We start from the raw sequence: 16,454 nt of genomic DNA, 5'->3' as shown, positions 1-16,454 counted from the left end.
AAAGTAAAGAGTGTACCTCTCTTTTATAGCTTTTTGAAGCCTTGGTGTCTTGATTTTGTTAATTATTATATTAAGAAAACAAGCCGGACCTTGGGCATAAAAGACATCATCTTATTGGATAAGCCGTCTTCTAAATATTATGAGCTACAGATGGGTCTTTGTAGATTATTACTATGGTAATTTTTAAGGTATTTTTTATTTTTAGACTGACAGATTAAAAAAAAATACTTTTTCAAGGGATTTTTTGAGTCAGAGTTGGATCTAAAGGTACAGATACTGTATAAACCGGTGGGACAAAAGGACACGCGAGGAAAGGTGACAAAAAAATGTCATTATGGCGGGCCAGACAAAGGAGTTTCCGAGACAGGTAGGGAAAGCAATCAAATTCAGCAGTCCTACAAGCACGTAAGCAACCCGATGACGGCTCAATCACGTAGAGACAGGACAAGCGAAGCTGGGCTTGGGAGCGGTAGACTTGAAAGCGAGGTGTTCCTTGGAGAACAGCAGAAAAAAAAAGATAAGAAGCAATCAGTGCCTCCATCTGTTATTCCGGGCTCTAATCTTACCTGTATATTATTCAGAACCGGTCTTCATCAAGTAATGCAGCAAGCTTGTATAGATAGCTACTGTATGACACTCCAATAGTCCAAGGCAATGCTTTTTTAGAAACAATCGGCCAGGGAGGTTTCAGAGGCTTGTCAAAGTCAAGTTGTATGCTGAAATCACTCAGCATAGCGCAGCCCGCAAGAGGACCATGACTTATACTGATAGATGAGTAACATCTTCAGTACCAACCACAAATGGTTGAAACAATTGCATACGCTACTATAACAAAGACTTCTATCCATGGAAAATAATGTTGACCCAAAAAGAGCTACTGTATGACACTCCAATAGTCCAAGGCAATGCTTTTTTAGAAACAATCGGCCAGGGAGGTTTCAGAGGCTTGTCAAAGTCAAGTTGTATGCTGAAATCACTCAGCATAGCGCAGCCCGCAAGAGGACCATGACTTATACTGATAGATGAGTAACATCTTCAGTACCAACCACAAATGGTTGAAACAATTGCATACGCTACTATAACAAAGACTTCTATCCATGGAAAATAATGTTGACCCAAAAAGAGCTACTGTATGACACTCCAATAGTCCAAGGCAATGCTTTTTTAGAAACAATCGGCCAGGGAGGTTTCAGAGGCTTGTCAAAGTCAAGTTGTATGCTGAAATCACTCAGCATAGCGCAGCCCGCAAGAGGACCATGACTTATACTGATAGATGAGTAGCATCTTCAGTACCAACCACAAATGGTTGAAACAATTGCATACAAATGTAGGCTGTAAGGAAAAAATGGAATGGGAGATTCTAGTGCACACCCAGATTTCAAAATAGTGACGTTGCATCTTTTGTCGGACTGTGATTCTCGAAATTAGTGACGTTGCATTCCCATGAAGTAGTGCGCAGAGTGCTTGACTGTTCATTGTTCCTGATTCGGACGTTTAAATTCCAAAATTGTTCATGCGTCTTGAGTATATCATAAAAGAACAGTATAACAGCTATTATATCTTTTGAAGCTCAAAGAAGCTAGTTTTCAATTTCACCAATTATAATAAAGGAAAAAACTTGCTACCCTTGTTCCTTTTCTTTTATGTAATTTACAAGATATAACCTGAGCTATAAACTTCAACGCCGTCAACAACAACATTGTGAACTTGGTTCAAGGCGATTTTAAAGATATGAATGCTGAGTTTTTTGAAAGGTTTGGTGTAGATTGTGAGTATGCCAGCATTGCTGAAGCTTGCAGCGCTGCCGCGGATTTCGGTAAAAATGGAGCGTTGTTTTTGTTACTGTCCGCTCCAAGCCAGAAAGGCAAACAGTAAAACCAAAAAACAGTTATGCATACGTCACATTAATTTCATTTTCGCGTGTATTTTCGCATGTGCGTAATGTTTCCCTTTTATAATTAGTTCAGACAAAAAACCTCTTTAGAATGAAGCAATCAGCTCTTGCCTACCTTAGAAGAAATCACAAAGCTCTTGACATCAAGCAGTTTTACAAAGCGTATGGAAACACAAATCAAGACACGTCAGAAACAGTGTACAAAAATACAGTAAGAAAAGCAACCGTTGATGATCATAAAAGTCTTCAAACATGGGCTAAAAAGGAACGTAGCCTCAATTTTTCTGTAAGCCATATCGATACTAATAGCATATGATACTTATTTTTATGTTAATTTTGACCTGTGATAGAATATTGATTCTGAAGCTGCTAAGAATTATTGGTACGAGATAAGTGCCCAAATTGCTGCGCAAGAGCAGAAACATTTCAGCATTATAGCTACGTCATCCGCCGCAAGAGATATGCAGAATTCTCTTGGAAAAAGCAAAGCAAAGGGAAAAGAATCAGTTGTTGATGAAGAGCAAGAAGTGCAAGGAGTTGAAGCAAAAGCTACTCAGACAAGTATGCCGAAAGAAATCCCTTTTATTGATAGTTTCATAAAGAAGTTTTCTCTTATGAATAATAGCAAAAAATGGTATCTCGAGACTGGAAAGTGTGTTGAAGATGCTCTCTTTGAATTTGGTCTTACATGCAATTTTGAGCAGTATGTATCAATGTAAAGATTTGTGCATACAATTCATACTGATGATGTGTCTCAACAGCTTAGCTCATTCGTTTACCATTGACCCTTCTGATCAAACCCTTCTGAAACAAAACGTCTTTACAGCTAAAGAGCTTGCCGAAATAAAGAAAAAAGCACTAATCCCTTTTCCAGATCTTAACGTTTCGTTAACTGAGTATCTTGCAGCATTCAACCAGGTAAGTGCATATTTATGTTTAATTGACTGCAACTTATGACTCTTTCGTATCTTCAGAAATCGACCTCTGGCCTTAGAAAAGCACTATATAATTGCAAATGGTATGAAGACTATGACGAAAATGAACATGCCTCCTTGGATTGGATCCGTAGATCTATTGATACACTACTACCATTGTACGAAAAGAAGATAATGAACGAAAAGCATAATGAACAATGGTATCAGAAAAGAATTTGGTTCATGATTGATACATTATTTGAGATTATTCCTGATCTGAGGATCGTAAGGTACAATTTGACTATTTATTATTATTACTTTTGATATTCACAATTTTTTTTTTTTTTTTTTTGGATCAGAGGCGAAAACAGCAGTAGCTCAAGTAGTGCAAGAAAGAATATTGACCGCGGAGCTGCTTGCTTTGAAAATCTTGCCAGGAAGAGGATGGGTCGCCGTGGGGATTTCATCTTGCGCTACCATGATATCGAATTGGCTTGTGGTGAAGATAAAGCATCAGATAATGGAACAAATATGATGCAGGACAGGGGAATTAAATGTCCAAAGATGATGAGAGATATGCTGTGGGCTTTGCTTGACAGTGTTAAGTTTAATCAGGAGAAGTCAAAGAAGTTAACTATTTTGGGTGTGACAACATTTGGCTTGAATTTATATTTGGATTGGATGACGATCCATGAAGGCTACGTTTGTGTTTTGGTTCGCTCGAAAAAAATATCGATGCCAAGTACTATTGATTCTTTCCCTAGTTCTCTTTCTCTCTTTGCTAGTTTGTTGTCTGCTCTGGAAGTTATCAAGTCCGTAATTAATGTAATGAATGCTAACGATGTTTATGATATCGAGTTGCTAAAGCCATCCCTCAAGAGAGCATACAGTGAGGATGACGACGAGAGTAATGACGCGAAAAGCTGGTCAAGAATTGTATCCGCATCCACCCCCGAAGACAATGGCCGATTCAGAAGGGTCTCTGGAGCTTAGCTGTATGTTGGCGCTTTCTTTTACTATGAATATCCACGAAAAACAAATATCAAATACCATCATTATACCATCACATAGTAAATAAATTCCTTCAGTCCTAAAGTACGAACTCGTCTCTTTAAGAGAACACTTTTAAAGATAGCAGTATTTTCTTAATTTTGAATATTCTATTTTGATATTTTATTAGCCACGAATTCCGTAAGCTATATTAAACTTAATCACATGTACCAAGTGCACTTCTTTACCAAAAAACAGAGGGTGATATTAATGAAAATCTACAAAAATGGTTTTGTGACTTACAGCTATTCATTGAGAGAAATAATTCACGAAGATCGGCCCATAGAAACAGTACACAAAGAATACAAATAAGAAAGTTAAGTTATATCTTGCGAGATCGCTTTATGAGCCTTGGATAAGCATTTTATTCCTGCCAATGGTACTGCCACCGCCACTGTCACTGCTAATACTGCCGTTGTAAAAATCTTTAGTTTTTATGTATACAAAGATTTTGTGTTTGTGTAATCTATTCCCGGAAATGGTGTACATTTTTTTTTAAAAATAGCATAGTACGCAGCCTGATATATTTGGAAAATGCTTAAAAAGCAAACTATAGAAGCAAAAGAGCTCCAAGTTATAATGCTGAGCAGATTCCTCTCTATGGAGAATATGTTCAACTAGGCTTGTTTCGAGTTATATAAGTTCTGTTGCTATGATAACAGCTATTGCCTCATGTTTTCAAAAAGATCTTTTGATACAATCAATACAACTTTCATTGTCAAGTAAAATACAAGATATAGAGAAAGAGAGAGAGAGAGCGTGGGTATATTTGGAAAACCAAGAAACCCTTATTGTTTTTCATTTGATTAAGATAAATCATGGCAGCATAATGCTTTAAAAACGCGCTAGAAGCAAGCTAACGGATACATTGCAGATTAGAGTAGTTTTCATGCCTGTGTTAGTCATTGCAGGCTACTGTTTACATCAAGGCTTGGAAAGTTTCCGTTGGAAAAATTGATGCCAAGTAGAAATATCTATTTTTAAATAATAAATACTGATGAGCTTTACATTGACCTCATCAACAGGCCCATGTCTGTCCGTAAAGTGTTTTATGGTTGTTCATAAACGTCTCTGTGGAAAATTCCTTATATGGTATAAGATGCACTTCCAAATTTGTTTAGCTGCGCAGATCTCATAAATACAAGTTCCGTACAATAGCAGCGAAAATCCCATTTCCTTTTATAAGACGAGAGCACATGTAACACTTTAAATTATAAATATCTTGTATCAACGCCATTTAAGCTGAAGAAAGCAGGTAATCATTATGCAATGAGTTTTTTTTTGGTTCATTGTTTATGTTTGTAAGACTATCTTAGACTAAAAAAGCATTGTTACAAAAAACATCATAATAAAAATAGATCTATCATATGACTTGGCAGTAGCATCATTACTGCTAAAAGTAGGCGGGTGATATTCGTTCACTGCAATATTATCGACTACTTGTATTTCTAAGCACGTCATGAATTACACACACGTTTCAAACAATATCTTAATGTAGAACCCAACCAGAAAAGCCGGGAATTCTTTGGTCATGGGGGTTAAACGAAATAAGCATGTCTTGGCGGTTCTGATGTTTCTTACGGTAAAACCATTTATATTCAGTTGACGCCTGAATAACAAGTAGTCTCTCCGATGAAAGGTTTGGGGTATCTAGAAAATTAAAAATCAAATACACTGTGTTAGAAACCAGTTGCACTTCATCTGATGGGTTTGGATCGCCACCGTTATTCAAGCTTAACTATTTATGGTATGGCTGACGCTTACATGTCTTATTTAACTAATGTCAATCTCTGAATAGGAAGTGATCACCTTAATTTAACTCATCTTCTGGCGCAATTTTTACACAGTTCAAGTAGTCAAAGTGGACCTGCCTCGGCACGGGCCCAAAATTTGAAGCTGTTGAGATCATTATTTTTTGAACGGAATTTTGGTAAGACTTTTCCGAAGTTGTATTTACCCCTACTGGATAGCATGTAGAAAAGACAGTTGACTTACAAACCGAGTGATCTCACCTGCCAATCATCATTTCTCCCGTATAGCCGTAGTCATCTTGTTGGCTAATGTAAATAAAGAGAATGTCTGCTCAGCAACTGGATTTGCGCTTAGCAATATTTAGGATAAATGATTCGCCTTGAAACTACTTGTCATGAGGCGCTGAAAAGTCAATTCTCAAGTAACATCTAGCCTTTGTGGAAAAATGTTAACTCCTTTTATCAGACACTCTCTTGCATTAAACAATGATACACAACATACGATGTTCCCTTAAAAGGATACGTCATTATAAGCAATTGCAATAGGAATTATTATTAATATAAAAATATATAAAAAGTCATAAACAATGGTTAAAGGAAAGGTCAGAAAGAATATGGTATACTGATCGTTACCAAATATGGTAACCATAACAACCTCTAGATGCTTTTAATCATGCTGCATTACTTCACGGGCCACTGAAGTGTCAATTAATTTTTCTGATACTTCGATATTATGGCCCAGTATAGCTTGATCTTCTTCCTTTACATTTTCTGGCCTGAACGAGTCTCTTCTTCTCCTTGTAACAACCCAGACAATTCTGTTTACAAATGGCTTTAACCTTTTAACAATGTCTTCGCCATCATCTCTTTCCCAACCGCCTTCGATATGAACAGAGGGTTCAATATGGCGAATAATGTGCATCTTTCCTTCTTCCTCTGAGCAAAACAGCACTTTTCGGCTATCTAGCGTTGATTCTTTCTTTTCTGTAAACAGTTGAGCATTTTCTAATAATGACTGAATAACTTGTCGCTCTTCATCTGAGGAGACGTGTATGATGACATAGATGTCATACAGGTGTGTCAATTTAGATAACAATTGGACTGCATTTTCATGAAATGCATACATACTAACATCAGATGATGGATTCCAAAGAACAGTCTATCATAAGTTATATTAATATAAATCCAATTCATATAATCTCATCAGATACACATACGTTTTTCAAAGAAATAGTCATCTTTTTCTTGTTCTTGCTTGTTTTAAATAGCTTATTACTCCAGCTAATACTGCTATTATTACTTGCTTGTCGGTTATTATTTCTCTAAACATGCTCATTAGAACGACACTTTGCACAACGCATCTGCTCAAGTCTACCTCATTAGAAGTAATACCACGGCGAGGGGGATATTTCTTAAACCAATAAATAGCAAAACTAATGATTGCTGCTGCTAAAGAAGAATAGCCTATTAAGCGTAATGCCCAAGTTGGTAAAATGGCTACTTTCTTTTTGTGCTGATTGTTTGACATTCTTTTTAATAATGTGGGGGAAAAGCACAAATACACACGGAGATTTTCACGTGCAAAATAAATAGATGGCTTACGTAAATCCTGTACAGCATTTGTTAAAACAGCGTCACAAATTACAAGAAAGGAAGGTGATGTTACCATGACACCAAAATGGCCAGCGTGTCCATATAAGACACATTCTTTTATTTTGAAGCGAGAATCTTCAATATCAAAAGTTAGACTGTACTCTGATAATATAAAGTAGCAGCAAGAGAGAAATTTTTGTGACGAACCAATGTCGAAAGACCTTATGTTTTGTAGCAGCTGTGTTGTTCTTGATGAATGAAGATCCTATGTATTTCTTTCTCTCTTTCTGCAGTTAAACGCTTGCTCAAAGCAGCAACTTGGCAAATGCCTTAACTGTGATTGCAAAGAGCCTAGTTGTATTAGCATAAATTATCTACTAATTAAAACAGACGGTGTCGGTTGTACCTATTGATGATCCTTTTAGACATATTTTCAGATAATCGTAAAAGAAAGCATTGTATTAGTCGAACAAAGATTGACAAGCGTAGTTACCAGCCTCAAGGTTTACTACTGCCTTGAGTAAATAAACTTTTCTTGACTATATTGTTACTCTAAACATAAAAAGGCTGTATTAGCAAGATGGTATAGATTGTCTCTCTCCAGTGAGACATCTCAAGAGAGCGGTTACACAAGATTGCGGTACCAAATGTTTGAGCTTATTATTTATTTTGAAAAGCCACTTTTCAGGCGTAATTGACCTTTTGGAGCAAAAAGTGATCGCCTTTTATTTGAACGATATTCCTAGTGATCAACTCTTCAAACTTACGGGCCATTGCTTCCAAACGACATTCTGGTTTGCCTTGGCCTGTTGTATTTGCTGTGCTTATAGATAATGTTCACTCCATACATAACAACCTTTTGTATCTTGGTAAATATCTTTTCTGTGTTATGCTAGCTTTCAAGGTATATAATCGCCAAGAACTACATAATAAAAGATGACACTCTAGCTGTATGCATCCAATTTTTTTTACTAACAATGCAAAAGCATCCCATATATGTTTTTTTTTTAAGCCATTAAGAAAAGTTGATCCGGAAAAAGATGTGCATACAGCTAATATACTTCCTGTAGCTTTCGCATTTGTGAAGAAATGATCAGCACAACAAAGAAAATCAGAGCACATTCATCCAACCAAGGATAGTCAAGCGTACTAATGACCAATATTAGATGGTCATGACAATGGTGTCTGCACGAATCTGCTTAATATAAAAGGGAGGTGCCTTTTACGCAAAAGGGACGCAACAGTTCTTCAGCAGTTTGAACTTGTACTTTTTTACACAAATGCAAATCAAGCTTACTCTTTTTATTATCTGTGCTTCTCTTGTCGCTATTGGCTTTGCTGCGCCTGCTGTCCCAGGTTATCCTAATGGTCAAAATTCGCCTTTGACGTAAAATCTTGTTGATATGCTTTTAGGAAATAACGGCGAAGAATCTCTTATTAAACCAGATGCTGAAGATTTACTGGCCGTCTCTTTGAAGAAACGTCGGTCCTCACCGGAAAATCTCAAGGGTGGATCTTCATTTACCTGAATAACCCAAGTGTCAATCTCCATTACACTTGGAGCACCATACTAAAAGGATGGTCATAATGTCAAAATATAATAAACCATCAATATGTCCCTTCTCTTAAAGCCTGCATAAACTACAAACTCAATAACTTTCCTATGTATTCTCAAATTTCTAGTATGTTATTTATTTATTTTTTTTCAAGGAAGCTCTAGCTGAATGACAATTCCAGTTGATAGCACATATACCATTAAACGAGTTGTACCTTATTAAAATCTGATTGGAGAATCAGTTCCCAATAAGCAAGAAATTTATTGTGACTATCTTTTACTGCTTTTTTCATTTCAAAAAAAAGGCTTCACTTGCTGCTTTGCTTTTTTCTTTAGGATATGGAAGATCAGACACACAAGACTCATCATAAGCAAAAAGCAGGAAAAAAGGTTGAGAGAAAGAAGGAAAATAAATTTGCCAATGCCAAAAAGTCTAGCAATCCCAAAGCTTTCACTTTCCAAAGTGCTGGAAGAGCTGAAAAGACAGCCAGGAGAAACTTTGATCTAGGAGAAAAGAAGTTACATGTTCCATTGGTAGATCGTACACCGATCGAAGCACCTCCAGTTGTCATTGCTGTCGTTGGTCCACCAGGTGTAAGTTTAGCGACCATATGTCTATACTGTGTTTTCTCATTTTGCTTTTTAGACTGGTAAATCAACGCTGATTAGATCCTTAGTAAAAAGATATACAAAACACAACTTGAATGAGATCAAGGGACCTATTACAGTTGTGAGCGGCAAAAAACGTCGATTGACATTTGTAGAGTGCAACAACGATTTGAATTCAATGATAGATATTGCCAAGGTCGTCGATCTCGTCCTGTTGATGATTGATGCTAGTTTTGGCTTTGAAATGGTAAACAGTAACAAATGAATTAACCTCATAAGCTTATGAATTGTGTATAGGAAACATTCGAATTTTTGAATATCCTGCAATCACACGGTTTCCCCAAAGTCATGGGTATCTTGACTCACCTCGACAAGTTCCGTAGTAACAAGGCATTAAAAGCCACCAAGAAGAGACTCAAGGATCGTTTCTGGACAGAAATCTACCAAGGAGCCAAACTCTTCTACCTGTCTGGTATCATCAATGGAAGATATCCCAACTTGGAAATACAAAATCTGTCACGATTTATCTCTGTCATGAAATTTAGACCGCTCGTTTGGAGAAACACTCATCCTTACGTGATTGCAGATCGTATAGAAGATCTAACGGATCCAGAACTAGTTCACAGAAAGCCAACGTGTGATCGTACAGTGACGCTATATGGATACTTGCGAGGCACCAACCTAAAGACCGGCATGCGTGTACATATCCCAGGTGCAGGCGATCACACTCTTGCAGACGTATCTGTTCTCCCAGATCCTTGCCCTTTGCCTGATAAGGAACGAAAGCGCTTGGACGAGAAGCACAAGTTGATTTATGCCCCTATGTCAGACGTGGGCGGTGTCATGTATGATAAGGATGCTGTTTATATTAATGTGCCTGGACATTTTACAAAGAAGTCAGCATATGCGCCTTCAGAGAAACAACAGGATGGCGAAGAGGATGAAGATGAGGTTGTTCCAAAAGGCACAGGTGAAAAGCTTGTCATGAGTCTTCAAGACGCTCAGGATACACTTTCGGCTCAGTTGCAAGAGTCCGAGCTTCGTATATTTTCTGGATCCGCACCTGTCAAAGCTTCAGATATAAAAGAATCATTGGAAGAGGATGAATCTGGGAGAACTCGTCGGCGTGCAGTATTTGGTGATGAAGACGAAATAAATGATGAAGAGGGCGATGAAGACGATGAGGATGAGGATGAGGATGACGAAGAAGATGACGATGAGGATATGGATGAAGACGATATGATGAGTGAAGATGAAGATAATACTCCACGACGTGGTAGAGCCCTTACCAAGTTCGATACAAGAAATATTCCCAAAAAAGGCGACGAAGACAATGATGCAAAGGATGAACCAGCCTTTGAATTTGCTGATAGTGATAGTGATTTGGGCAACGAAGACGAAGATAATGAAGATATGGTTTTGGTTGACGGTCGCATAAAAAGAGATACAGGTGACGATGAAGATCTCTCTGGCGAACTTCGTTGGAAGGCCAACTTGAAAGAAAAAGCCAGTGCTATGCACAAAGGCAACAGACGCACCAACCTCATGTCTCTCATCTACAATAATCTTGATCTCTCTCCTGAAGATATCCTTGCAGGAAACTACGATAATGAGAAAGACGACGATATAGAAGAAGATGACGACGAAGAAAATTTCTTCAAACTCAAGCGTGAAACAGCAGAGAATGGTGCCCAAGCTATTGACAGTAGCCGTGATCCTATCGATCTTGAGGAACTGGAAGAGTGGGATGATGAAGAGACATTAGATTCAATCAGAAACCGCTTTATTACAGGTGACATTGATGCTGCTAATGGGGAAAGCGCGTTCCCACCCGAAGAAGATGAAGAAGAGTTTGGCGATTTTGAGGATCTTGAGAATGACAACAGTAATGAAAATGACAAAGAGGATATGATCCGCGACCCTGTAGCTGTGGAGCGTGAAAAAATTGCCAAGCGTAAGGAACAGCTCCGCAAAAAATTTGAAGAGGAATATGACGATAGCGAGGATGGTCCCAAGATGGACTTTTACGAGCAAAAGAAGCAGGAAATCGAGCAGCAGCTTCAAACAAACCGTGCAGAATTTGAAAATGATGATCCTTTGACCAGAGCCATGGTTGAAGGTTACCGTCCTGGTAGCTATGTGCGTATACTAATCAAAGACATGCCATGTGAATTTGTGCAAAACTTTGACCCAACTTATCCTATCGTAGTTGGTGGTCTCTTAACATCTGAAAATCAATTTGGTTGGGTGCAAGTGAGAATCAAGCGTCATCGATGGTATCCCAAGACATTAAAGACAAATGACCCACTGATCTTCTCTGTGGGTTGGAGACGCTTCCAGACAATTCCCATCTACTCACTCAATGACGGTACACGAAATCGTATGCTGAAATACACACCAGAACATATGCATTGTTTAGCGACATTTTATGGACCTGTGCATACACCCAATACCGGCTTCTGTGCTGTTCAAAATGTATCTGACAACAAAGCAAGTGCATTCCGTATCAGTGCAACTGGTGTTGTAGTAGACATCAGTCAATCTACAGAAATTGTAAAGAAGTTAAAGCTGACGGGCTATCCCGCCAAGGTGTATAGAAATACTGCTTTCGTCAAGGACATGTTCACTTCCGCACTTGAAGTAGCTAAATTTGAAGGTGCCAATATCCGAACAGTCTCTGGTATTCGTGGTCAAGTGAAGAAGGCATTATCTTCCCCTGAAGGACAATTCCGTGCCACTTTTGAAGATAAGATTTTGATGAGCGGTAAGTAATGACAAAGGTGTATGTGACACATGGGATCTAACGAATACAAAACTAGATATTGTATTCCTGAGAGCATGGTATCCCGTGAAACCACGCAAGTTCTATAACCCAGTGACATCCTTGTTGCTATCATCTAAAGATAGTTGGCAAGGTATGCGTCCAACTGGTCAAGTAAGAAAAGAATTAAGTCTACATGCACCACAAAATGCAGATTCTATTTATAAAGTAAAAAAGAAAAAATATATCTGTGTAGTATAAGCATAATTAACACTCTTCAATAGCCAATTGAAAGAAAAGAGCGTCGCTTCAATCCACTCAAGATTCCCAAGTCACTTCAAGCTGAGTTACCTTTTGCCAATAAACCAAAACAACAAACAAAGGCCAAGAAGAAGTCATACTTGAGTAAACGAGCTGTTGTTTTAGAACCTGAAGAAAAGAAAGTATATACGTTGATGCAACAACTGAATACGCTCCGAAATGAGAAGACACGCAAACGTAAATTGAAGGACAACGAAAGACGTGAAAACCTTGAAAAGAAGAAAGCCAAGCTTGAAAAGGCCAACGAGCTTAAAGAAAAGGAAAGACGTAAAGAGTATTTCCGTAAAGAACAGCAGAAAAAGAAATAAAATAGACACTTCTTTAATCAATGTAATATACATCATTGTCTCGAAATGGACTAATAAAAGGACATACTTTCAAATAATCATCAATTTTAATTATTATCATTACGCTTGACTAAACGAATATTGAAAGGCACAGGTGTGACAGTAACGCCTGTGTTTACGCCTTGTTGTAGATCGGGACATAGCTTTTCTCCTGCTGATGAAAGCTCAGGTTCAATAGTGTACTTCGAAAGTAATTTTGTTAAGATGTAAAACATCTCACTCTCTGCCTAAAAATTGAAAAGAAGTAAATATTGAGTTCGACATGGTGTATATTGGATGCTTACCATGTAGATGCCAGGACAGATGCGCCTGCCCCATCCAAATGTATAATGGTCTCGCGTTTGGAAACTGCCTTTACTAGCGGCATACATTGACCGTGTATCATTAAGATATCGCTCAGGCATAAACTTGTCAGCGTCCACAAAGTTGTTTGGATCACTGTGCAACGTATGGAGATTGGAGAATATGATGGTGCCTTCTGGAATAACACTGTCTTTGTAGGTAACTGAAATATGAAGCAAATTTAGTATGGGATAAATATGAATACAAGCTACTTACAGTCCTTCGAAACCTTGTGAGGTAAGCCTAAATCTCCTGGAGGACGGAATCTGATACACTCCTTTTCAAATGCAACAAAATACGGCAACTCTTCTCTTTCAGCAAAGGTTGGCTCTCGTCCATGCTTTTGAATGAAAGCAGTGACTTCTTGATAAATTTTGTCTTGAACGTTGGGATGGTTGACAAGGATTGCTATAGACCATGACGTACTGATGGCTACTGTGTCACTTCCTGCATTGAGAATCTCACCTAAGATAAGATTAGCCATGTATGCGACAGCATTTCTATATTACACTTACTCAAAAGAATCGTGATTCCCATTTCATCAAGACCGTATTCATCCTTTATGCTATCGATCTTCTTTACCAGACTATCTCCATCGCTTTCACGAGCAATCTTGATGATCCCTTTAATGAAAGGATACAGCTCATTGTCCACATAGCGCTGCATCTTTCTTTCCTTTCCGAATAATGATTCAGGGAACTTCATGATGGGGAACATGACACTAGTATCGTGAGAGAAATCAGAAAAGTGGGAATTGCTATCTACGTAATGAACCATTTCCTTAAACGTAGGATCATTAACAGACTTGGCACCAGGGATATTAAAGGCGACAGCAAACATCAGATTCATTGATATAAAGCGGCAAAAGGTAAGTGGGTCGATCGCACCGTCTGACTCTACGCATTCCACCATGTGCTTTATGCCCTTCTCAGCTTCAGATTCAATTGTGCTGGTTAAGCTCTCGACAGATTTGGGTGAGAGAATGTGCAAGATCACATTTCGCGCCTCCTTCCACTTTGGCCCATAATCAGCCATAACGATTCCTCTAAGGTCACATGAGCTTCATTTACGATTTGTATCTGTATTTATATCGTTACCTTCCGCCCTGACCGTGAATTTTCCCTAGAAAGGTATGTTCTGGTCGACCAGCCGTGATTGACCCTTTAGAAACGAGAATCTCATGGGCGATTTGTGGATCACCAAGGAACAACCAATTTTGTACACCCATCTTGATCCTAAAAATCGGACCATACTGATGATGCCACTTGGTAATAACTTCTCCAGGTCGTTTTCCCAACAGTGGCATGTGTCCTATGAAGTGGAATATTTTAAGCGATGGATTGGGAGCTTCTGTTTATTGTGTATACCAAGATAAAAGTATTCTCCCTCGGGTACAGGAATACCCTTAAATTCGTAAGATTTGTTGTCAGACATACTTCTTATGGCCTTTCTAAGGAGATAGACTGTGGTCACTGATGCTACTGCTGCCCCCAAGATGGTCTTGTATTTCTCTGTATGCCCAATCCTTTGGATGAACTCGTTATAATAATCCATGTTTATAAACTGTAGAGAGGAAAAAAGAGAAAAATCAGAGTATAGTTAGAATCGAATAGTCTTGTTTATATATTACACCAACAAACTCTAATAAATGTTCATAGTCATATTGATGTGATACGTATTAGGAACACTGGGATTCCATGTAACTTTGTACACGCAACCAACGTTCAAAGCCTACATGAACAATGGTGCATGGATATCAGGCTGCTTAGTACTTAAAATTGAGAGGCTGGCTAAACTACAAAGATTAGGTTTTGGCCAGAGCGCGGAAAAATGTCCATGGCAAACAATGTCGTAAGGTAACACCAAATGAAGCATTGAACTCCTGTTCTTCCTTGGTTGTATCACGTAACGCTTTGCTACTGGAGCCATGGGATAGATTCTACACTCAATGTGATTTGAAACTAATTTATATTTAAATGAATAGGCAAATGTTTTATTACCATTTTATTGTTTCCCATTTAACGCTTTTACATAACTGTGAAAAATACTTTATAATTGAGCGAATATGAAGTACTCTGAACGTGTTCCATAAAGTTGAATAAGAAACACAAGAAAGTTACCTTATTACAAAAAAAGCATGACCCTTCGTTGCTTCTTAGCTCCTTAAACATCCTTTTGATTTTTCATGGGATATCAACGTTAACCTTTAGCTATAAACTTTAACAAACGTTCTGTAGCTTTTGCAGCTTTAATAAACCTTAATTTTTTCTCACATGCATTTGTTTTCACTAACGGAAAACGTGTGATTGTCCAACATTAAAAAAGCTACATAGAAAGGAAGTCCTTGAAAGCAAAAAGACGTGAGACGAGCGTTCCAGCAACATCAATAAAGTGAAACCTGAAAGTCTGTAATAGATGTCTTGGAAGTATGCTTGATGTGTTCCCTCTCTTGTCAAAATAATTTTAGAATACATGAAGACCTGCAAAGACAAAATTCACAAGCACGATCTATTATCATATAGATTGTCTATTACTGGCATCCAAACATGGCTGTTATACTATGATTCCTCTTGTTGTGGTAAAATGAGTCTGGATACTTCCGATATTTACGTAATTTACTTTATTTATTTATAAAATATCCCTTTTGGATCCTACTGCGTGACAAATTTTGTCTCCTAGTTGTCATAGTTAGGATTACGAAGGTTTGAGGGGCCTAAAAGATCGTAATCATCCTGAACGGGAATCCCAAATTTCTTTAATAGTAAACGGAGCTCAATTTCGTAATCATTATGGATTACGAGGGCAACAAGATGGCGGTTGGGGTAATGGATGTTGAGGATATGGCTGGTGTTAATATTCAGTTGTCGCATACGAGAATGTAGTTGACCTATAGGAAGACGGTGATGTAGAGGCAGGCAAAGGAATTTGTAGCCATGATTGGCGGAGCAGGCACTGAAGGTGCGAGCAGCAGCCATTTGACTAGAAAGTAGCGTGGAGGCTTTAAACTTGGCAGCTTTCTGAAGAGGATGGAAATCTAAATCTGAAGACGATTGATGTTTTTAAAGAGTCTTGGGTTGCGATGGAGATTCGGATGCCAGTGAAGGAGGCGTCAGTAGAGGGGATACCAGTGGAGAGGAGACCATAGTGCAAGCGAGTTTCTTAGGAGCAGCGGTGTTGGCGTGTGAGCTAATCGCTCAAGAAAGGAAGTGTTTTATTCAAGTAGATCTTGCGAATGGGTCAGAAAAATAAGCAAATCGTCGACATGAGCAAGCACTTTAATGGTAGGTGTGTTAAAAATCGCCAACGCGGCATCAGCA

General features: G+C 38.3%; 6 protein-coding genes across 6 annotated transcripts; 3 read left to right on the top strand and 3 right to left on the bottom strand.

Annotated features, from left to right (window-relative positions):
• The first annotated feature begins 1,753 nt into the window (after positions 1 to 1,753).
• On the top strand, positions 1,754 to 4,000 carry RHIMIDRAFT_272616 (uncharacterized protein). The gene is made up of 5 exons (XM_023612324.1): positions 1,754 to 2,180; positions 2,245 to 2,597; positions 2,656 to 2,812; positions 2,869 to 3,098; positions 3,168 to 4,000. Exons 1-5 carry the CDS (start codon positions 1,986 to 1,988, stop codon positions 3,799 to 3,801), a joined length of 1,569 nt encoding a protein of 522 aa, XP_023469167.1. The 5' UTR covers positions 1,754 to 1,985; the 3' UTR covers positions 3,802 to 4,000.
• Positions 4,001 to 6,276: 2,276 nt separating this feature from the next.
• RHIMIDRAFT_248624 (uncharacterized protein) lies at positions 6,277 to 6,847 on the bottom strand (the record flags this gene model as incomplete). The annotated part of the gene is made up of 2 exons (XM_023610544.1): positions 6,277 to 6,768; positions 6,827 to 6,847. The coding sequence occupies 2 exons, from the start codon at positions 6,845 to 6,847 to the stop codon at positions 6,277 to 6,279; spliced, it is 513 nt and encodes a 170-aa protein (XP_023469166.1).
• A 1,635-nt stretch (positions 6,848 to 8,482) lies between these two features.
• On the top strand, positions 8,483 to 8,731 carry RHIMIDRAFT_234805 (uncharacterized protein; the record flags this gene model as incomplete). Its single annotated transcript, XM_023608231.1, has 2 exons — positions 8,483 to 8,570; positions 8,616 to 8,731. The coding sequence occupies 2 exons, from the start codon at positions 8,483 to 8,485 to the stop codon at positions 8,729 to 8,731; spliced, it is 204 nt and encodes a 67-aa protein (XP_023469165.1).
• Positions 8,732 to 8,978: 247 nt separating this feature from the next.
• Positions 8,979 to 12,756, top strand: RHIMIDRAFT_307836 (DUF663-domain-containing protein; the record flags this gene model as incomplete). The annotated part of the gene is made up of 5 exons (XM_023614542.1): positions 8,979 to 9,351; positions 9,404 to 9,613; positions 9,664 to 12,130; positions 12,186 to 12,355; positions 12,412 to 12,756. Exons 1-5 carry the CDS (start codon positions 9,097 to 9,099, stop codon positions 12,754 to 12,756), a joined length of 3,447 nt encoding a protein of 1,148 aa, XP_023469164.1. The 5' UTR covers positions 8,979 to 9,096.
• Positions 12,757 to 12,842: 86 nt separating this feature from the next.
• On the bottom strand, positions 12,843 to 14,691 carry RHIMIDRAFT_248622 (cytochrome P450; the record flags this gene model as incomplete). Its single annotated transcript, XM_023610543.1, has 6 exons — positions 12,843 to 13,022; positions 13,080 to 13,300; positions 13,354 to 13,602; positions 13,653 to 14,182; positions 14,235 to 14,448; positions 14,505 to 14,691. The coding sequence occupies 6 exons, from the start codon at positions 14,689 to 14,691 to the stop codon at positions 12,843 to 12,845; spliced, it is 1,581 nt and encodes a 526-aa protein (XP_023469163.1).
• Positions 14,692 to 15,812: 1,121 nt separating this feature from the next.
• Positions 15,813 to 16,112, bottom strand: RHIMIDRAFT_234802 (uncharacterized protein; the record flags this gene model as incomplete). The annotated part of the gene is made up of 1 exon (XM_023608230.1): positions 15,813 to 16,112. The coding sequence occupies one exon, from the start codon at positions 16,110 to 16,112 to the stop codon at positions 15,813 to 15,815; it is 300 nt and encodes a 99-aa protein (XP_023469162.1).
• Positions 16,113 to 16,454: the final 342 nt, after the last annotated feature.

Source organism: Rhizopus microsporus, assembly GCF_002708625.1.
Source record: "Rhizopus microsporus ATCC 52813 unplaced genomic scaffold scaffold_3, whole genome shotgun sequence".
Taxonomy (NCBI): Eukaryota; Fungi; Mucoromycota; class Mucoromycetes; order Mucorales; family Rhizopodaceae; genus Rhizopus; species Rhizopus microsporus.
This window is presented reverse-complemented; position numbering and strand designations above follow the sequence as displayed.